Below are 23,226 nucleotides of genomic sequence, written 5' to 3'. Positions count from 1 at the left end.
CTAGAGGATAGCAAAACATATGAAGGCCTGGCATCACTAAAGCTCTCTGTGAGGAATCTGGAGTTTGCTCCCCCCACTTGGTCTGAAATAGGCCAGATCAGGGGATAGTTTAGATCTGTTACATAGGGCTTTGGAGAAGATTGAGGGTATGCATCTTAGATAATAAATGGGCGGAAAAGAGTTTTTGTAGGTGGCTGCCTTGAGCGCCTGTTGAATTGATCATGTTAATGTTGCTGAGATATTGTTAATGGTGCATTAGCACATCCAAAGTCTTGGATAGGTGTTTTTTAGTTATTTAAATCAAAATAACTAAATTAAATAGATGTCCATGAACAAAACAATCTAACTTGGCCATGGCTCAATAATATTAGAAATTATATTATAATAGGTCTCAAACCGTGCTACAGCTCTACAGATACACAGGATGATGCAGTCACTACTCTGGGGAGCTTACAATCGTTTTTAACAAGTCCAGTGTGGGGAAACTTTGATAAACATTCTGTTTAGATGAGAAACGGTCCTGTTTCTGTTCTACATTTTCAGTCGATCCCCTTTCTCAGCCTTTAGTGCTAGGAAGATTTGCAACACAACAGGATCTTTCTTTCATAGGTCTTGTCTACATTAGGGAAATTTTGTAACTGCAGGACTTTGCTAACACTAATTTAGCTACATCATGTCAATTAGACCCACTGTGATCAAGGTGAGATGAGAGTGCTGAAAACACGGATGGGAACTGTTTCCACTGGCACTCCCAAGATAGCTAATTTGGTAGAACTGAACTGGTGTCTGCAGCGATGGGAAATTTTTTTAAAAATGTCCCAAGTGTAGACAGGGCCTTAGATTTCCCCACTGCCTGCAGCCTGTTACTTCCTATTCCCTACTGGTTATCTTTTAGAACTGGTTGATTTGGAAATGCTTGTCAAAACCATAGACTTCTATGTGGGGAACAAGGGGCTGGAATATCTCGGAAACAAAGAACATTTTTTAATGTAAATAATTGTTAATTAAGAGAGAAGGAAGAAAAGGATTGGGAATATTTGATTTGATTTATAGATCTGTGGGGAGTTTGTTTAAGCAGAATTTTTTACTAAAAGGCACCAGTAGCTCTTTAAGCTGCTGGCTTTAACTTCCTGGCTTTTGTGGGTATTTAATACTTAACATTAACTTAATGTACCCTGTTTGGTATTTAATATACTGTATAGCACTGCTATTTTTATTAATGCTTGCTGATAATTGCAGACTGCATTAGATCTGTAGGTCTCCCTACAGCAGAATCCCGCCACCCTAAAAAGCATTATAATGTGTTTTGTGCTGAGGCTATTTATTGACATAACAGTACATAAGATTATTTCAGTGCATTTATTATTAATTATTTACGTTGTGGTAACAAGTAAGGGCCTCAGTAAGGAATCAAGGCCCCTTTGTGCTCAGCACTGTACAAACATATACCAAAACCCGTAGTCTTTGGACCCCATATCCATGTCCTTCCAAAACGAGCTGGTTTGCATCAGAAGCTCAATCATGCAGTCTTCTCAAAGGACTTCCTACTTGCATGCTTGAACCACTGCATTTGCTGTATTTGAGAAGTATTGTTTGGTCTGATTTTAACCATTTGAATTTAGGCTGTCAAGCGATTAAAAGAATTAATCGCGTGATTAATCAGTAATAGAATACCATGTATTTACATATTTTTGGATGTTTTCTACATTTTCAAATATATTGATTTCAGTTACAACAGAGAATATACAGCATACAGTGCTCACTTTATAGTTATTTTGATTACAAGTATTTGCACTGTAAAAAACAAAAGAAATAGTATTTTTCAGTTCACCTCATACAAGTACTGTAGTGCAATTTCTTTATCATGAAAGTTGAACTTACAAATGTAGAATTTTGTACAAAAAATAACTGCATTCAAAAATAAAACCATGTATAACTTTAGAACCTACAAGTCCATTCAGTCCTTCTTCAGCAATCGCTCAGACAAACAAGTGTGGTTACAATTTGCAGGAGATAATACTGCCCACATCTTGTTTACAATGTCACCTGAAAGTGAGAACAGGTGTTCGCATGGCACTGTTGTAGCCGGCATCACAAGATGTTTATGTGCCAGATGCGCTAAAGATTCATATGTCCCTTCATGCTTCAACCACCATTTCAGAAGACATGTGTCCATGCTGATGACGGGTTCTGCTCAATAACGATCCAAAGCAGTGCGGACGAACGCATGTTCATTTCATCATCTCAGTCAGATGCCACCAGCAGAAAGTTGATTTTCTTTTTTAGTGGTTCGGGTTCTGTAGTTTCTGCATCGGACTGTTGGTCTTTTAAGACATCTGAAAGCATGCTCCACATGTCATCTCTCTCAGATTTTGGAAGGCACTTCGGATTTTTAAACATTGGGTTGAGTGCTGTATCTGCGTAGACTGCGTAGACTGTCGGTCCTTCATCAGTTAAGACTGAGCCGATCACAACACGTCTTCCAATCTTCAGGGGGAGGGATAGCTCAGTGGTTTGAGCATTGGCCTGCTAAACCCAGGGTTGTGAGTTCAGTCCTTGAGGGGGCCTCTTAGGGATCTGGGGCAAAAATCAGTACTTGGTCCTGCTAGTGAAGGCAGGGGCTGGACTCAATGACCTTTCGAGGTCCCTTCCAGTTCTATGAGATAGGTATATCTCCATATATTATCTTCTCTCGCTTTGGCCATCCTTCGCCATGTTTGTCCATATCTCCTTGTTAAGAAATCATCCCACCTCTTTGGAGGCCGACCGCGTGGCCATTTCAGTTCTCGTGGATACCACTCAGATATAGCTGCAGTCCATCTGTTGTCACTGAGTCGGGCCACGTGTCTCACCCACTGCGTTTTGCTGAGCCTGCTTTCGACAACATCATCTCGGACTCCAGACTGCTGCCTAATTATTTCATTGGGGATGCGATCGCGGAGCGAAATGCCCCAAAATGTTTGTTCCATCGCCCTCTGTGTGACAGACAGTTGATGTTCTTCAGTCTTCGTCAGCGACCATGTTTCACTGCCATATAGCATCGCTGGAAGCACGGTTGAGTTAAAAAGATTTGCACGAGTTGTTTTGCTGATCTTTCCTTGGAGGATGTCCCTGATGTCGTTGAATGCGCACTATCCAGCTTTTTTTCTGCGCGACAGTTCGCCTTTCTGATCGTGGCGCATGTTGACTTTTTGGCCCAAATAAACGTATTTGTCGACCTCTTGGATCTGCTCCAAGAGTTATTTGGGTTCTTGGCAGAACATCTGATCTCATATTTCGTTTTCGACTGGTTCATTTTTAATCCGACTTGACTACTTTTCGCATTCAGTTCTTTAAGCATTCTCTCAAGGTGGACATGCTTGTGGCCGAAGCATGAAGTGGCATACAAATGTTTAGCATATCTGGCATGTAAATGTCTTGCAATGCCATGCAAATACCTTTTCTCACTTTCTATTGATATTGTAAGTAAGAGGGCAGCGTTATCTCCTGTAATTGTAAACTAACTTGTTTGTTTTAGCAATTGGCTGAACAAGAAGCAGGACTGAGTGGACTTGTAGGCTCTGAAGTTTTACATTTTGTTTCTGAGTGCACTTATGTAACAAAAAAAAAATCTACATTTATAAATTGCACTGTCACAACAAAGAGGTTGCTTTACAGTACTTGTATGAGGTGAATTGAAAAATACTATTTATCATTTTTTAAGGTGCCAAATATTTGTAGTAATAAATATAAACTTTGATTTCAATTACAATACAGAATACAATATATCTGAAAATGTAGAAAAACATCCAAAATATTTAATAAATTTCAATTGGTATTCTATTGCTTAGCAGCACGAATAAAACTGCGATTAATCGCGATTAATTTTTTTGAGTTAATCGCATGAGTTAACTGTGATTAATTGACAGCCCTAATTTGAATATTTTTTAATGTAAAACCTACAATATAACTGTAAAAGCTGCAGGTAGTGGAAGGAAAAATGGTAGATTAAAATTATTGTCCTAATTGTATATGCTTCAGTATGGGAAATATGCTGCCAGATTTGCCTTGATTTATTTACACTGAGCCCTTGTCAGAGTGTCACAGTTGTATAGAATGACGACAGTATTTGTGTAGTGCCGTGAGTGTGCACAACCTTTAACAGGCAGAGTTGACGATCTCGGTATTCCTAAATATTGCTCTCTTCGGTCGTGATCCTCTTTTTTCCATTATAATTCAGGGGGAAAGTTGCTATCTTCATTTTTATTATTAAGATCTCAAGTGACATTTTGCACTATCGAGCCTTCTCTTGCGTATCCCATGTGTTAAAGATTTTTTACCGCTGTCTGAATTTGGGATGGGAGATTCATGCTGCTATTCTACCCTCCATTTCCTAACAGAGGTACCGAGTTGCTGAATTTGAATTAGCTCTTGGACCCAGCTTCTGAATGAACTAGAAATATGAGTACCTGTATTTTAGCTCTGGTGCAAGAGGGCACAGGAGTTATTGCCATCACATTCTCAAAACCTGCTCTGCTTATGGTAGTACTTAGCACTGATGCGACTGCTGGAATGTGGTTGTACACTTGCAGTGGTAGCTCTGTGCCCCTAGCATCCTTGTTATTACCACATGCTAAATTTTAGCTTGTGGGCAGCACTAGTCCCACCTCTCCCAACAAGGGACACATTGGGCAAACACAAAAGTGGGGTCTGGTTTTCCCCTCTCCATCTTGCAATAATTTTAATTAGAAGATCTCCAAAAAAAACCCAGCCAGCCCTTTAAATCAGTTATAAAACCAGAGGATTTAGTCTCAGCATGTAGTGTCAGCTTTAATTATCTGGGCAGTTATAGCTGTATGTTATAAAAGTCAGGCAATTAGACGCATTCCTTAAAGCTGTGAAAAAAAAAATTGCTAACTATCAAGGAGAGGAAAAACAGAGTCAAACATATAACTGTTAATTGCATGAAGCATTCCGCATTAAAAACTGACGTATAGATCATCTTGCAAAATATTATGAAAATGGAAATGATTAAATACATAAATCTATTCAGAATGTAGATGTCAGGGATAAGGTGTGTTTTCTAAATGTGTTTGAAATGTCTCAAAAGACCATTGTGCAGTAGGAAGGCTGGAATATTTGTACTCTTTAAGATGCAGTGGGGAAATGCCTGCTTCAGTCAATAGTGTGCAATGATATAACCAAAGATGAAAGTATCTTCTGCCTGTCAAACTGGACCGATCACTTCTCCTCTCTCAAACAGATCTGGCTAACTAGTCGTATCCTTCAGACTTTGTGTATTAATGACCTACTGAAACTTAGAACCTCTTTGTCCGTAAGCAGGAGCTAGACTATGTGAGCTTAATGAGGATTGACACAGTCAGTACGTAGTAATTACAACAGACAATGTTCCATTTTGTCCAGTTCCTACCTTGGACAGAAAAACATGAACACCCCCATAATACATCTGATTGCTTGTGCCGTACATGTGCACGTGTGTGTATGGGCACACTTGGGGGGGGCATTACTTTCTGACCAAATTGGGGATCATAAGTAGTTGAAGTGCTAACAAGCTCTCCTTAGTCTTAGCTAGAAGCCACTCTTCTCTGCATAGTATGAACTGGTTATGTAGGTGGCTTGCCTCCTTCCCACCCTTAATCACATGCATCCTAAGGATGAGAACTTTTCAGGTTGTTCTTTTGCTTACTTTCTTCCAGGGTCCAGCTGGCATCTTGTAAGGAGCCCTGTGGCTAATAAAGTAGTACAGACTCGCTATAGGATAGTGAAGAAGAATGTGGCTTCACCTTCAAGTTCGTCGTCATCCTTCAGCATTCCTGTTCCCAGCTGGAAGACAAGGCGACTTGTGACATCCAGGTAACATTTCTGCCTATGCTAATCTATTAGAATGCTAATAGACTTCTGTTATGAGATTCACAATATATAGTGGTTCACCAGGGAGATACTTCTCCCGTCTCCTGTCTGGAGAAGTTTGTCTCATGACACGCTACCTTGGAGTGACCTGCCTTTAACTACAAGGCCTAGAAAACATAATTTTCAGCATACATACACAACTCCTCACACATTTTCCGTACATACATCTCTCGTGATTAAATAACCAGTGTGACACAGGCTTTCAGTAGAGACCCTTACAATGACCCCTTTTGGTGAACCCGTGGGATCCTTGTACACCATGCACCTTGGTGTCCTCTGTCAGTTGGCATCGAGGTCCTGAGGTCACACTCTTGCCCAGGGAACATGCCCTATTCTCCATACTAGTCTACAAATTACTCTTGCACTTCATGGAAGGTATCTACTGAGCCATGGACCCTCCTCCAATTCACCTTCCTTTTATGAACCAGATGTACCAACTTTCTGTGTTCACAAACAGACCAAATACTGGTTCTTCCTGCTCTTTCTCCCCCCCCCCCCACCCCGCCCCCATTGCTTTTCCATCAAGATATCATCATATGTTCATATTTTATCTTCTATATAGAATCCACAAATACCCATGACTGTCATTCCGCGATAGTAAATCACACAGTCAAATCAATCCTTGTGCTACTTCTAGGCTGGCCCAATTAGAACATCTCTTATTGGTGTTTTGAAGAGGGGCTTGTATACTGCGAACTTGCAAATACCCTGAGATTTTTAGCCTAATGTATGTCTGTACTAGAAACTCTGCGGTGCACACCTGGAGTAGTGTAGACACTTATTGCAGCGACGGAAAGGATTTTTCCTTTACTGTACGAAATCCACCTTTCTGAGGCCTGGTCCCCACTTAGTCCGGACTTCGGACTAAGGTACGCAAATTCAGCTACGTTAATAACGTAGCTGAATTCGAAGTACCTTAGTCCGGACTTACCGCGGTCCAGACGCGGCAGGAAGTCTCCCCCCGTCGACGCCACGTACTCCTCTCGGCGAGCTGGAGTACCGGCACCGACTGTGAGCACTTCCGGGATCAATCACAGAACATCGATGGCGTGCCGCCGGACCAGCCGGTAAGTGAAGACTAGGCCTGAGAGGTGATAGCTAGTTCGATGGAAGAATTGTTACACCGACCTAGCAGTGTCTACACCAGGGCTTAGGTAGGTTTAACTACATCACAAAGGGCGTGAAACTTTCGTAGTTGAGCCGACCCAACTCTGTAGTGTAAAGCAGGCCTTACATTTCTTGGCATTTCACAGGTTCATCATTTGTTGTTGGTAGTTACAATGGTAGATATTTGCATGTAAGTGAAGGTTTAGTCCTGATAGCTCATCTTCGGTTTGATTCTGCCCTGAAATCAGAATATCGAATCTGTCAAGTTCTCATCAGTGTCATGGCTGTAGACACTGGTTCTGGCAGTAGCTTCACAGAGAGGGAGGAGCAGAGTAATAAAATGCCATTTAATCATAACCGAGAGGACAGGGAAATAGTGGCCAAGCAAACTGTTCAGGATAAATTATTTTCAGGTTTTTTCCAGTGTTAAATGTAAATTGCTTACTAAATTAAGTCCAGATGCTTCATTGTTTTGGGATTAAACTGATCGCTTCTGTCTGGAGCTGTCGCCACTAGCAAGGGGTTCTTTACTGTGTTGTCCACTATAACTGTTATTCACACTGCAATTTGTCAGATCGTTCTGTGCATCTGCAGGGGTTTGTTTGCAATGACTACATGACCCTAGAGCAGTGGTTCCCAAGGTGGGGTTCACGAAATGTTACAGGGGGTTCTCGGAAAAAAATTTCCTAATGGCGGACAGAGCTGTCCCAAGGAACCCTGGGCAGCCGCGGGCCAGCAGCCCGGAGCCCCTGGACTTCCAAGAGCTAAGCAGATCAAAGCAAGCATATCTATCACACTGAGGAGATTTAAACTTCAAGACTCCTTATAAGAAATGGAAAGGGAAGTGGATATTTTTTTGCTGTTTTTAAAATTAAATAGGCAGCTAGTATTGTTTTTAAAATTATTATGAAGAACAAGTTTAAGCTTTGTTGTAACATGCGTTGTTTGCCTGGACTGCTCAAGACCTGAAGGCTTGTGTAGGAGGAACTCTTTGAGTTGGCTTCTTAAATACCTTCGCACTGTTTCCCATCTGATACTCCTTGATGAAGCATAGGACCCTTGTCTTATAACAGGCTTATTCAAAATGATACAAGCTACGGAAGTGAGATCTTGGAAGAGTGTTGCTGTTTTCATAATGTAATAAAAATACTGTAATGATAAATAAGAATAATAAATAGTTTGTAATAAGCATGTCATAAAAACAAATTTTATATTTCCAAGATCACTGCTTTTTATAACCCTGCTCTACAGCCAAAATGCTTCTGAAATAAATGTAGTCAAACTTTACTAATTCTGGGTCACTGAGAACGAAAATGATGCTTAAAATTGTTGATTGGCTCTAGTTTCAAGATATGCTATTGGGTCAGTATATACGACCCTTGACTTGGGAATGGCGGAGGATAAGTGAGTTATAAAGGGAAGGGATCTCAATTTAAACCAGAAATGACTACAATACATCTTTGACTGGATCTATGAATAAATCTGTGACTGGGTTTGGACAGTACTTGCTTTTTAGGCAATACAATGAATGATGCAATCTGAAGCTGGTATTGCGTCATACATGATATGAATTGCATCATGTTATTCCTAGAAGTCATGGATGATGCAATCATAACGAAGCTTACATCACTCTGCTGAACAAATTGCCCTATATCAGCTCTAGAAATCATACAGTGTCGTGCTCTCTTATTTGTCAGTGTTTGATTTTGCAAAGGGACACATTTCTGTTTAGCCAAAGTGAGCAGAGATGCCTCATACTTGTGTGAACAATGCAGATAACTTCTGCTATGTTTGTGGTGAAGTGACTTTTGCATCACAAAAGCACAGTATAACCACTATGGTTAAGAAAGGCTATCACATTTATTTTGGCTGCAAAACTGGAGATCAGGACAAGAGGTGGGCCCCTGTTTTAATTGTCATATTTGAATTCAGCACATCAAAATACATAGTAAATAGCACATTTTATCTCTGAAGCAGACGACTTCTCAAAAATTGTAGACCAGTGTAATTTATACTCGGGTAAAGGAGAAAATCCCTGGAAATATTCATTTTTAGGAGGGGGTTCGCGAGACTTGACCTTTTAGTGAAAGGGGTTCACAGGTTGTTAAAGTTTGGGAACCACTGCCCTAGAGTGAATGGTGATAAGCCAGGAAACTTGCCCCAACCAAAGCAATTACATCCCCATCAGCCTGGAAGTTGCCCCCCTCCTATCTCGAGTTAGGTATATCTGGAGAGTGTATCTTTTCATCCTGAACAAGCAGTATTGAGTGAATCTTGCTCTTTTATTTAAATCCATTAAGGGGAACCTACTTTGGTTGAAACAGTTGCTTCCTTCTTTATGTGGTACAGCCAGTCTTGTTAAAATGACCATTCTCCCTGTTACTGCCCAGTTATCTGAAAGCCTGAGCAAAGATTGATTTTTGTTTCTACTTTTTTTGTGACCATAAATATTCTGTGAAGGGTCTGGACAAAACTGCCACTTCAGTGTCTCTGCACTTAATGTTTCTCTAACTGGGGCCTGGAAAGAGGGTGGCACCATTAGATTTCATAATTGTCCCAATTTTATCAACGGAGGTGGGGGGGATTTGCATCCTGTAAGCGCTACTTGTTGGTTAGTCAGGGTTCTGAAATCACTTTCAGAGTCAGTGCAACTTGGGGGTGTTGTGTGGTGGTCCAGCACTGTTTGTATGGAGCATTGTCGTGTTGCACAAAGCTTGATATGCGAATCTGACTCACGAGACCAATTCAGGATTAGGAGACGCAACCCTAAAGAAAGAGGAGGGTTACTTGTATTTGTACCAAATTTTGCAGGGGAAAAAAAAAAAAAGCTTCTGCTCTTTGGTAAGATGAGCCCTGTCAAATTTGAAATGGGTACGTTTAATATCAGTGATGTTATTGAGATGGGGCAAAACGAGGCTTAGAATGGGAAGCTAGCTTCAACCATAATGATGGAGAGACAAGTCCCTCCTCGATTTGATTCTGTTCAGGTTCTCATACACTCCTCATTACCATGCAATCTGAACATCTAATTGATTGAGCATCTGACTGAGAGGAGGGGACTTGTGGTTTAAAATGGGGGAGGAGCGGGGCTAGAGACAGTGATTAAGACCAGAGATCACAGAGTCACACCATCGGTCTTACTCAACAGAGCCGTCATTTTATAGAGAAGTAATCTGATCGTTCTGGTTTGATTGGATGAGAGCTTCCACTTGTAGAATCATCTTATACTTATTAATCTTGGACTTCATTAAATTGTGTGGCTTAGATCTTATGGCTGTTTCATACAGATCTCAATAAAGTGCCATCAGCAAATTAAAACAATTATATTTTAAAGAAGTGATAAATCTCTGATTCAGTCTTGCTATTACCTTCGTTGCGTGCGATCCATCATACGGACCGTCTGGTCAGGACATGGCAAACGCTTTTTCTGTAGTTCTGACATTTGTCTTATACTCCAATGTCCATTACATTCTCCTGGATGTGGAACAAAAAAATGATCTATTAGACTGTGAGCTACTGGCTCAGGGGAAGGAGGAGGGAAGATCTGACGTTCGGGTTGTTAAAAAGTGGACTGGATGAAGCAGGGAGTCACTATTTGGAGGAAGATTGAGATCTGGATTAAGTGAGTGGATCTCATCCATCTCTAGTTTCGATGGTCCAACGACCTCTTTTCAGGCACATTTAATCTTTCCCCACTCTTAAAAAGTGGCTCATTTTGAAGGAGGTCTAATTCAGAGCCACTGAAAAATCTCCCCGCTGCTGCCCCGTTTGCTAGTGATGATGCAAGTGATGATGACTGGCATTGTTTTTCTCTGCGTGGAATATACTCTCTCTGCCCCCTCCATGCCCCCCATTGTGTGTTACTTGGTTTAGTGAACTGTAAGCTCTTTGGGGCAGGGACCATGTGTTTGTACAGCTCCTAGGTCATCGGGGCCCCGAGACTGACTTGGACCAAACGGTGCTACTGTAAATATTAAATAACAGTTGAATACTCAATAATACAGCCCAATATGAGCGCAATGGTGCTGGGGATAAGCCCAGCTTGAGGCAAAGGGATCTCAGGTGTGTCTGACTGCTGCTGCATAGCAGTAAGTGGAGGCCAGGGGGTACTGATGCTAGGATAATGGCCAACTTTTTGTGTTGGTGACAGTGGTTAGATTTAGCACATGCACGCACTGCCCTCCTTCAGATGAAGTTGCAGCTTGTTTGTCGGGTGGCTAAGCAGCGGTGATTTATTCACCTTTTAGTTTTACCCTTTGATATGGTACCGAGAACTGTAAACATTTTTTTAATGTCTGTTTGGCCCTGAGCCACCGTGCTGTAAAGTATAGCTCTAAATGCAGCACTGGGTGCACGCGGCCGCTGCACTTGCAGCACGTAGGGACGGGGAAGTCCCAGCTGTCAAAATTCAGATCGTTCAGGGCCTGCATGGGATGGGAACGGCCCTTCAGTTCTGCTGTAATCCCTTTGATTTATATGGCACTTTAATGGACTTCTGGTGGGGCCACATATCTGACTCACCGAACAGTCTGTAAAGCTTGACTCTGCAAAGAGCATTGCTCTGCATCTGCAGGGGAAACCACCCTGCGGTTTGCAGCACCGGGTGGGGTCTCTGGCGGTCGCTCCATTGCAGGCAAATCCCATGAAGCAGTTGGCCAGAGACAGAAGACAAATGTGTCTCTCAGGATCGTGAGCAGGAGCGGGGGGTGCTGCTGTTGCCCGGCCACAGGCACCCAGTGCTAATTCCTCAGTGATTGGTTGCTTTCTCCCCTCATTGCTAGATTGCATTAAACTTTGCCCTGCCGCTGACTTTTCTGCAGGCGATAGGTGGGAGTATATTTTAAATTAATTTTACTGCACTTTTTGTAATATTTTTGTTTTAAATAGATTTATAAGCAACTTGGGGGCTATTTCTACAAATTTATGAAGATAATTTTCACTCTCTCGATAAGGTTAAATTTACACCTGCTATTTCCATATTAATTCACATTGCTAAGTGGATCTAATTTTCTTCCGTTCTTCTATCTAGTGAGCATGGCCTTTCCTAATGCAATTTCCCCCTCACTAAATCACTGTGATCAGGAGTCATGATCGAGTTAAATTAACTTAAATTAATTTACTTAATAAGAGCTCCAGATCATTGTGAATGAGATTAAGATTTATTGATTCTCCTTTCACTCCTCCCACTAATCTCTTCCTGCTCTGCAGGGTGAGTTTTGGAAAGGCTGTGGTTTCTGTCTGAAATTTCATTTTTCCCGTCACATGTGGTGGTTGTGTGAATCATGCAGGGACATCGTAACTCTGTCCAGGTCCTCCTCTGGCCATAAATGAGCTTGAAGAACTGTGGTGATGTCAGGGACGCTCTAAACTCATAAGCCCATATTAACAGATACTTGAGGTAACTAGTTCTTTGGGGTTATTTGTTTGCCAGCTGCTCTGCTTTCAGGGAGGTCCTGCTTTCACTCTGGTTCATAGCCTGATTGATATTAGGTGACTTGCTGGGGGCGTCTCTGATTCTGCCCTGAGAATAACAGGAGACCTTTCAGTTTTTCCATACTTGTTCGGAGGAGGAGGGAGCCTTTCTCCTCATTTGAGGATGCAGCAGTATTGTGGAACCTACCAGAGAGGACACAGATTTCCTTAGTGGAGAGGGGGCCAGTGGAGTGTCAGGCGGGAGTGCACCTTGCTTGCGACTGTCTGGTGGATAGAGATAACAATGTGGAAATGCTCCGTCATTAAAAACAGGACCTCTTTCCCTTGTCTACCCCCCTCTGTGCCTCTCTGGAGAAAAGAAGACTGAGGGGGGTGTGACAGATCTTCAAATATACCAAGGATTGTTAATCTGCAGCCAGGAGGATTTAGGTTAGATATTAGGAAAAACTTTCTAACTATTTGACAATGGGCTCTTCCGTCTAGCAGAGGAAGATCTAACACACTCCAATGGCTGGAAGTTGAAGCGAGACACATTGAGCCTGGAAATAAGCTGTCAGTTTTGAACAGTGAGGGCAACTAACCACTGGAACAATTTACTAAGGGCTGTGCTGGATTCTCCATCATTGGTGGCTTTTCAGTCAAGATTGGATTTTTAACAAAAGATCTGCTCTATTTCAAACAGGAATTGTTTTGGAGATGTTCTAAGGCCAGTGTTGTATGGGAGGTCAGACTTGCTGATCGCAGTCGTCCCTCCTGGCCTTGGAAGCTATGAATCTATAATCTTAACCCTAACCCACATGCAAAACGTTTTTCTGCATACTTGGGCTGTAGCGGCTGCTTGTGCTAGGCACAGCAACTGATGAACTGTGGAGCCATAATTATTATTGGAGTGCTCCATTCTGCTGCTGACATTCATTTGTATTGCAGGAGTGCTCCGGAGCCAGTCAAGGAGCAGGGTTCCCATGCTCTGTACAGATACCAAACAAAAAGACAACTCCTGCCCCAAAGAGCTTACATTGTAACTTATAAGACGAGACAACAGGTGGATACAGACGGGAGTACAAGAAAACAGACACATGCTATTGGTCAGTCTGACAGGCAGTGGTCGCAGCGCACCAGCTGCCCAACTGTTGTCAATTTTTTTGTAGGCATCGTGTCAAAGAAAGTTTTTAGGAGTCCTTAAACTTAGGTGTTATAATATAATACAGTTGTGGTTCTGTATAGCTATGTACAATTCCTGTCATCGGAGGGTTTAAGAACAGGTTAGACAAACACCTGTCAGGGATGGTCTAGGTTTACATGCTCCTGCCACAGTGCTGAGGGATGGACTTGGTGACCTCTCGAGGTCCCTTCCAGCCCAACGTTTCTATGATTCTGTAACTGTTTTTGCTATGTGCTGTCCACACACTGAAGGAAAAGTAGACCTTGCCCCAAAGAGCTTTCAGACTAGGCTACAACAGAACACAACAGGTGGGTGAAACAAGCAAATGGGAATTGGGGAGGGAGGTGGAGAAATGAGGTAGCTATAAAACAAGCTTATCTTAGCACACTAAGGGCTTGTCTTCACTACCCGCCCGGATCGGCGGGTAGAAATCGATCCCCGAATCGACGCGCGTACTCCACCAGCCCTGGTAGGAGTAAACGCCGTCGACAGGGGAGCTGCGGCAATCGATTTACTGCCGTCCTCACAGCGGGGTAAGTCGGATCATATACGTCGAATTCAGCTACGCTATTCCCGTAGCTGAATTTGCATATCTGATATTGATTCCTCTCCGTAGTGTAGACGTAGCCTGAGTGTTAGTCATGGCTTGCAGCCTGCCTTGCCATTGTCAGCTGGTACTACCTTGTAGGCGACAGGCAGAGCTTAGAACTCAGGACTTGGCAGGTAAGGGAAGGGGCACCTGCTTTGCAACTCTGTTCTTTACACATGTGTATAATTTGTCTGCATAGATACCTGGTCACTTATTAGGGCGCTCAAGCAGTTTGCTTTGAAAAGCTTTGAAGTTCACCTTGGAGAACAGTGTTAAAGAACCAGTGCTGCATGCAAACAAATATAGCTAGGGAGAGAGACTATTTGTCACCATAGGATTAAATTGTATTTTTTCCCCTCTGCAATTCCATTCTGTGAAGAAGAGCAGTGTGGTCCAGTGGACTGAGCACTGCTCTGATTTCTAGTCCTGCCTTCGCACAGGGACTCCCTTTAGCCTATAACAAGCCTTCACCTCAGTGCTTCAGTTTACCTATCTATGAAATGGGGTGGATGATTGATACGGAGCTACCTTACGGAGTGTTGAGGATTGATTAGTTTTCCCCCCAAAGTGGTTCATGAGTGTAACGTGCTCTTAATGTCCTGGGTATCATTATCATTTCATTGCTGCCTGTCAGTATATTTGTTGGTAGATTTCTCCTAGTACCCAGCTGCCTTCTCCTGTGTGATTTATCGAGGGTTTGTGACATCATAATTCATTGTGACTGTGACTAATGAAGTCAGAGATGTGCTTGAGCGATAAGGCACTGCCTCTCTAGCTCTGGTAGCCCTTGCAATCCCAGGGGGCTGGCGCTCGAAGCTTTAGATCTGCCAATGATACCATCCTCCCTAGCTTGTTTAGCTCTCTCTCTCGAGTGTCACTGTGCTTTTTTTATTCCACCCTGCCTGGGTGCTTGGGATGCCCTTCCGAAATCTAGTCAGCCAGCTGCCTCCCTCGCTCCGTCCCACATGTGCAGCTGTGCCTACAAAAAATGCACGTTTCCACCTAGTCCTATCCTGTCTTAAACTGAGTAACCGGGTCATCTTTATAACGTATGTCCTCCCCTTCTGGTGCATGTTGTATCTTCTGGTGTCTGTAGGGCGACCAGTGCCCGGTTTTCGACCGGAAAGTCTGGTTGAAGAGGGGACCTGACAGTGTCCGGTTAGCTTTACTGACTGGACACCCAAAGTCTGGTTACTGGAGGAGGGGAGGTGCTGAGTCCTCGCCCGCGGCAGCCTCTACTCAGTCAGGGCCGCCGCCTCCCTGCGTCCGGCGGCTGCAGCTCCCAGCTCCACAGGCGAGTCCCTCCTGACCCACGCAGGGGGGCGGGAGAGGGAAAGAGCAGCGAGCTATGGGGGAGGGGGAAAGAGGAGCGAATGGTGGGAAGGGGCAGGGCAGGAGCGGAGCCTCAGTAATGCAAAATAATAATTCTAATGTAGGCCGCCTGGCGGTTATGGGGCCGGGCAGTTCTGCGGCTGTGCGGCTTCCCCAGCGACATCACTGTTGTGCTTTGCTAGAAAACGGTGGTGATCTTACTCCAGCTAACTTCTTGCAATGCCCCCAGGGTAGCAGTCTGAAAGGCTCCCATATTTCCAGCATTACTCCTGTGCTCGTTTGGATCTTGGCAGCGTGGTGTTTGTCTTTTGAGATTTTCCTCACCACTTGATCTACTTTTTGCTGACGTTTCTCCAGTCCTGTTACGAGCTTCTTCAGAGGAGTGAAATAGTAGTTTGCCTTCTTGAAATTGTTGTTACCGCCCTATTTAAAAGGTCAGTTTATCCTTTGCTGTAATGGAAGTAAAGGGCTATTTCACACTTCCAGAGAGGGGTGAGCGGAACACTCACAAGACACTGGAGATTAAATGGTAACAAAGTCATTGTTTTGTTGGGCGAGTTGTATTTTTTCCCCCTCTGTCAGCTGGGACATGCATGTTAGCTCTTGGAATATTAGTTGCTAGCTCAACCCTCAAGCAACTGAGACTCAGGTGAGTTGAATTCTTGTGTTTCAAGACACTGGGACTCGTGCGTTCTGTTGCTGCGTGTCTACACTGCTTTCCCATGCTGATAGCTCTTTGTTGCCTACTGGGTAGAGCACTGGACTGGCTCTCAGGAGACCTGGGTTCTATTCTTGGCTCTGCCACTGGCCTGCAGGGTGACCTTGGGCAAGTCACTTCCCCTCTCTGCCTCAGTTTTTTCAGCCATAGAATGGGGATGACACCAACCTCCTTTTAAAGTGCTTTGAGATCTACCGATGAAAGGTGCTAGATAAGAGCGTGGGTGGTGGTGCTGTCTTGCTTTGAACACAAAGGCCACACCTAAATTGCATGTTAATTTATGAACATTTTAAAACCTTAAACTCAATCCTCACATCCCTGTTATGTGCTTTTACTTGTCTTCCTTGATAGGTAATACACTGTCTTCTATAATGCCTTCTATCTGAGGAACTTGCTTTGCATAGCAAACATTAATGAATTTGTCCTTCCAACCTTTCTGCAAGAAAGCTCAGGATTAGCCAGATTTTATTGATGAGGAAACTGAGGCACAGAGGGGTTAAGTTAAGTTAACTTAAGTTAAGCCCAAGATCATACAGTGCATCTGTGACGGAGTTTAGGAGAAGAGCTCAACTTTCCCAACTACCAATTCTGTGATTTAGCTGCAAGAGGTAACATTTTCAAAAGCACCTAAGTGACTTAGGAGCCTAAATATCATTAAAAGTCAGTGGAACTTAAGCACCTGAGTCACTTGGGTAAAAGTCTGAAAAGCACGTAAGACTATTCTAGATTTCTAACTGCTTGTTGGCTGAGTTAATTTGCCATAAAAACCCACAGTTGGTTAGTTTTGTGTAACCGCACAATTACAGAGAAAGGGCAGCTCCAGCGGCACCGCATTGGACATACTTTAGGCCCTATCCTACTTTTTGTCATTAAAGGTAAGATTTTCCTTGATGTGCACTGCCAGCATTGGGTTACACTCTGATCCCCAGAGTAGCCTGGAATTACTGGTGAATTAGTCTTGGCACTCTTAGGAGACCACTGGTGGATGGGATGAAGTATAATGAACTATTTATCGAGATGCAAATGGCTGAGACAATGTACTTTTAAAAATGTCTTCTGCAAAAAAAAAAAAAAAAAAAAAAAGAAAAAAAAAAAAGTAGTTAGGGCTGCTAGGAAGTGGGGAGAACCTTATAAAACATGTTTGGGGGGGGGGGGCATGCGGTGGGTCCCAGGCCAGCTCTCACAGGGGTAGGGAGGGAGCTTCCAGCTCTGTTCCTGCTCCACTCTGCCCCCAGCCCAACTCTGCCCTCATTCCCTCTCTGTCCCCATCCCTGGTTCCAGCCCCAGCTCCACTCCCGAGCTCTGATGCTGAGGGGGCCTTGGCTGTGCAGTAATGGAGGGTGGGGGCGCGCAGACAGATTCCGTTAATGGTAGGGGGGGTGTGACTGGAAAAGTTTACGCACCACTGTGCTAAAGGAATACGAATTTTAAACACAAGTCAGTGCATCTGTTAAGGCTTCTAGAGTATTATGGGAATTAACATCTGAATTTACCACACATTGACAATTATTTTTGAGAACTCAGGCAAAACTGCAGAGGTAGCAAAAGAAAAGCAAATTTGGTCCTGAAAACGGAAAAGAAAAGTAATCCTGTCAGCTAATGTCCCATAAATCTAAATTCTCTCTGCAATAAAATTGGGACATCCAGTGAAATGAAGGGCTGTGCGTTTAAAACTATCAAAAGTAATGCTTTTTAGCACAATACATACTTAACCTGTGGAACTCATTGACACGAGATTGAGTTTCAAATCCTGTAAAATCTTAAAGAGGATTAAACGTATGGATTTGAGAACATCCACAGTTATCTTAAATGTATGTTTATGAGCAATATACATCCTCCTGCTTCAGAGCCTAAGTAACCACTAAAGTGATGGGGGGTTAAGAAGAAACCTCCCCCATTAGCAGCTTATTTTGGAATAGTCGATTATAGGGATTCTTACCCCCTTCGTCAGAAGGATTTGGTATTGGCTGTTGTCATAAACAATAATAATCTATGCCCCATTGGTTTGATCCAGACTGGAAATTGCTGTGTTCCTAAAATAATTGTATGGATGTCGAGTGTGAGAACCATTACATGATTGGAAGAGAATGGAATTGGAACAAATAAGCAGCATTAGTTTATAAAGAATAGATCTTTACAGGTAAACTTTGTTGCTCTTTTGGTAGAATGACAAAACTTAATAAAGGAAGGGAAAGCAGTGGGTGGTAATATATTTGGATTTTAGGAAAGCCTTTGTTATTGAGACTCAGAAAATAATATTCGCAGTATTAACTAAAATTGGCTTAGCTACCAGCATTATCGTTTGACTTGAAAACTGGCAGAAGGACCATAAACAAAGGGGGATAAATTACAATGTGCTAGTTGGGATGGGTGTCAGGTGGGTGAGGTACCACAGGTTTAACAGGAGCAATGAGATTACATTTAAATGTATGCTGAATATCAGCCTAAATTTCTTAAAATGAGATCTGTGAGGCTGGGGAATAGTCTGCCTCAGGGAAGTGGTGGAAGCCTCATCACTTGAGACATGTTTTAAAACTAGACTTAACAGACCAGCAACAGATACCCTGTCTAGCAGAGCATGCTGTGTTGGCTGGGAGGTAGATCATCCTGCACTGCAGTGGATGTCTCCATGTGTAACCTCTCAGTGATGAACTGGCTGGCTCCACAGGGGAAAAACATATTTCCAAATGAATGCCGTAGGGGATGTTAGTACATAAGAACATAAACACAGCCATACTGGGTCAGACCAAAGGTCCATCTAGCCCAGTATCCTGTCTCTGACAGTGGCCAGTGCCAGGTGCCCCAGAGGGAATGAACAGAACAGGGAATCATCAAGTGATCCATCCCTGTTGCCCATTCTCATCTTCTGGCAAACAGAGGCTAGGGACACCATCCCTGCCCATCTTGGCTAATAGCTATTGATGGATCTATCCTCCATTAATTTATCTAGTTCTTTTTTGAGCCCTGTTATAGTCTTGGCCTTCACAACATCCTCTGGCAATGAGTTCCACAGGTCCACTGTGCATTGTGTGAAGAAATACTCCCTTTTCTTTGTTTTAATTCTGCTGCCTATTAATTTCATTGGGTGACCCCTAGTTCTTGTGTTATGAGAAGGAGTAAATAATGCTTCCTTATTCACTTTCTCCACACCAGTTATGATTTTATAGACCTCAATCATATCCCCCGTTAGTCGTCTCTTGTCCAAGCTGAAAAGTCCTCATATGGAAGCTGTTCCATAGCCCTAGCTTACTGAGAACATGGTTTAATCCTGTTCTTCTCTGTCATGGCTGAATCCCCATCCTTCATCTGCATTGTTACCCTGGGATGTGTACCATGTGGTTGGCTTGTAAACTGACTTGGTAGCACAGGCTGAGAATTCTGATTTGTGATAAGCTTAGCGACTGGAATTAGGTGGAAGCATGTTCCCAAGTTCATTTTCTGGGCTTTTTGTGTAATGCGTTGGAAGCGGCGTGATGGGGAGTTTCAGCTCGTGTGCGTGGCGTTCTGATTTGGATCAATGTGGGTGATAAGGGCTCTGAGCTGCCATTACTGACAATTATGCGTTAAGCGCGCTCCAGGTGCAGTATCATTTTTTCTCTCCATTCACAACCAGAATGGCTCAAGAAATATCAAGGAGAAGAATCAGCTAGAGGCAGATCAATTACAAGTAATTATTTCTTTCTGTTGCTAGCTAGTTTCTGCTCTTGAGTATTTTCTCAAATGCACCTTCTGGAGAAGCTAGTTAAAGTGGCCCCTTGTCTGCAAACGTTTCTGTGAGCTATGCAGAGCACAGCATGGAAAAGAGATCCTTCTCAGTTTTTAAAACTCGCTGTTCGTTTAAACTGATGCTCTCTGCTACGTTAATACATCTGGCATCTCTTGTCCACACCATCTCAGCTGCACAAAGATGCATGTTTAGACACTGCATGACAGGAAAGGAGAAGAGAAAGTTGAGAACATGTTTCCTCCTGAATTCTTGGGGGGGGGAGTTTCAAGCACTGCTCTATATTACTCCCACTTTGTCACTTTAGAGAGGAACTTTAATCCTGATGCAGTGAAACACGTTGATAAGGGACAGACTCGTTAAATCACGCTGAATTTACAAGTCTGGGGGGGCGATTCTCAGGGTCCTGGATTGCAACTGTTGAGAGTGTGATTCTGGACCATAATGCACCACGGATAGATGGGATCCGTATTGCTCTGGTACAGCAGAGTCCAATGTGCCGTTTCCACAGTGGCAGAGGAAAGGTAGCGAAGTGTTAACAGGGATTAACATTGATAATCCTGGAGTGTGCTGGTGGGCAGGAAGCCTCGAATGAAGTTGCATATATTGTGAGGCGATTTCTTCGTATTTGTCCTCAGTAGAGGTCTGTCTCTTCCCCTTGGTCCTTGACAGCTCTCTGCAGGATGCAAGTCTTTGCTTGAGCGGGAAGTGAAAGCCCAGACCAGCAAATCTGCCACTGGACTCCCATGTGCCAGTCCACAGTGATAATCAGCCGGCCCTGTGGCTAACATGTGGTGTATTTTTTTTTTTTTAAAGTGTGCATGTGTAGTGTTTACTCGGCGACAATGAGATGAGCAAGTTGAAGCTTCTTTTCTCTGGATTCTCCTGGGTTTTATCAGTTTTGAACAAGATTAATAATGTCTTTCATGTAGGTTTTTATAGACTGTCTGAATGATCAGAAGCTGCTTCCAGGGACGTTATCGAGAGGCTGAGTGGTGGATCACTTGGAATATTATTTTTGTTCTACTTGGTTAAATCCTTCCCAGCTATGAAGCACACCCTAGCCTTGGCTAATCTGAGATCCCCCTATAAGTTCAGTGGGACAGAGCCAATTGCAAAACTGAATTCCTGGTGTCCACCAGAAGCAGCAGCAGCAGCGCTGGCATTTTATGATGATCAGTCGTCTACAAAGCATTTGACTTGGAAGAATTAGAGTGAATTTGGTTACTTTAATGTGCTTATCAATTGAGAGAGATGCGTATGGTTCTCTCCTTTCGGATACTTGTGCTGACCTTTACCTTTCTTACTGTGACGCCCCTCCTGACTTTGGTCTGTATTTGGACCGCAGAACTGTGCGATCAAAAGTTGGGGGATTAGGAGTTAATTTTATTTTATCAAGATATGCAGTTATTACCCCAGTTCTTATCCCCTCCTCTCTTTCTCCCCCATCCCCCCAACCCAAAAGCTTTCAGTGCATTAATCTGAAAGGGACTTGAAATGTGACTAATGTCCTTAAAGTTCCTGTCAATTTTTTCTTCCCAAATTCATTTGACATGAAAGTGAGAAGTAAACAGAAACCCTGTGTTTAAGCAGATAACTTGGAAAGCCTTTTCCATCACATTTAAAAATGGCCGTGTCATGGATTCTGCGAATTGGCGGGTTCTATTTTGTTTTATTTTTTTTTGTCTGGGTGGTAAATTTTCTTTTAATAATCTCTACGTGGTTTTATGAGGTTTAGGGATAAGATTTTTTTGAAGGGATGTTAAACCATTCTCAAAAATGACATCTCATTACAGTAAAATTCATCTGCTGAGATTGGAGACATTATAGGCCGGGGGAAACTATGGCTCCAGTTTAAAAACATGATTTTTTTCTATAGGAAGTACTTTTTAATCTTTTTAATGAGGATGGTATGAGATACACAACCCCTTATTGTTTCTGAGAAGTCCTGACATCCGGCCTAACATAATCCATTTTCTGTTAGCTACTAGTTAGAGGCTTTAAAAAACAATGTAGACTCTTTTTGGCAAAGCTGTGCATTAATCTTTCATATGCTCAGTGCTCCCCCTCCCCGAGAATGAGACACTTTATAATAATGTTGCCAAGTGTTGGACTCCTGCACGTTTACTGTGCAGTGTGGGATGTTGAAAAATGGCAGCATGGGATCTTTCAGGCCACAAATATCCAGTCTCTGGTGACGTTCTCCTTGACCCACTCCCACCCCAGTTCCTGAAACAATCAGCTGTGAGCATTACCCACCTTTTCACAGAGCAAATAGGGGGGACTGAGAGAAGAAAGGAATGTGCATCTTTCCCCTGCATTTACGTATTTTGGATTGTTTCTATCCAAGAAAGAAGTGAGGGGAAACATGGTTATCCGTGCTGGTTGAAATCCTAATTTCCCACATGTACCCCCAGGCCTTGCATAAAATGCCTTCTTGCTCTCTCTTTAACACTGGTTTGTGATGATGCTTTGCCCTTGGCCTTCAGGCTGCTGGTATGCACTAATTCTGGTCTGCCTGGGGTGAGAAGAACCTCCCCCTCCCAATTTCCTCCTCCTTTAAGAGACAGTCATACTAATTGAGCTCTACTTTGGAGGAACTAATGAAAACAAAATAAAAATGGGATTCAGAGGTTAACTGCCAGCTTTAAATGCATATGAAAATACTTAAGAATAATGGGATTTTCTTTTTTTAATTTTGGTTAATGGAGTAGTAGATTTTTGAATTGATTCTATTAAAAATAAAACTGTCAGTTTCAAATCTGGGGAGGCAATTATGGGTTATTTAGTTGACAAGGTATTGTGTTAATCTTGGCTCATTCCTTCCATGTACGTTCTTCTCTAGAGCGTTCCATGCAGGGGAGAGTGGTTGGTGGAGGTGCTAAAGGACCAGGTCCTGGTTTGTAAAGCCTCCAAGAAAGAATTCGCTTCCGGTTTAAGGAAATGGACATCTTGTGTGTGCATCACATACTGTGTCATATCTGTATGTTTCTGTTAATGAAGAAGAAGAAGATGGACCTACTTCAACTGGCTTGGCCTCAGCACAGGGAGGATTCACAGTTTTCTCTTAATTTAATGAGGATAAAACTAATATCCCAAGGCCTCCCATTATGTAATGTGTTTATATGGGCCTGATTTTAAAATGTGGGTGCTTAAGTGTGCACCTAAATAAGCTGCCTGACTTTTTCCATGCTAGCCGATAGGACCTGCAGGTTCGCAGCTCCTCTGAAAATCAGGCATATTGTGCTGCT

At 42.9% G+C, this 23,226-nt stretch overlaps 1 protein-coding gene across 3 annotated transcripts in view; it reads left to right on the top strand.

The window, feature by feature from the left end:
* Window positions 1–23,226, top strand: part of ZC3H3 (zinc finger CCCH-type containing 3) — a 334,659-nt gene that overhangs the window by 116,942 nt on the left and 194,491 nt on the right. For all 3 annotated transcript variants that reach the window (XR_004644830.1, XM_034763723.1, XM_034763722.1), the window contains exon 4: window positions 5,697–5,853. Coding sequence is in view for 2 of the 3 variants with exons in the window: in XM_034763723.1 (XP_034619614.1) it covers window positions 5,697–5,853 (157 nt within the window). In the remaining variant the exon portion in view is untranslated. The remainder of the gene's footprint in view (window positions 1–5,696; window positions 5,854–23,226) is intronic.

This window comes from Trachemys scripta, chromosome 2 (assembly GCF_013100865.1).
Source record: "Trachemys scripta elegans isolate TJP31775 chromosome 2, CAS_Tse_1.0, whole genome shotgun sequence".
In the NCBI taxonomy this organism is placed as follows: Eukaryota; Metazoa; Chordata; order Testudines; family Emydidae; genus Trachemys; species Trachemys scripta.
This window is presented reverse-complemented; position numbering and strand designations above follow the sequence as displayed.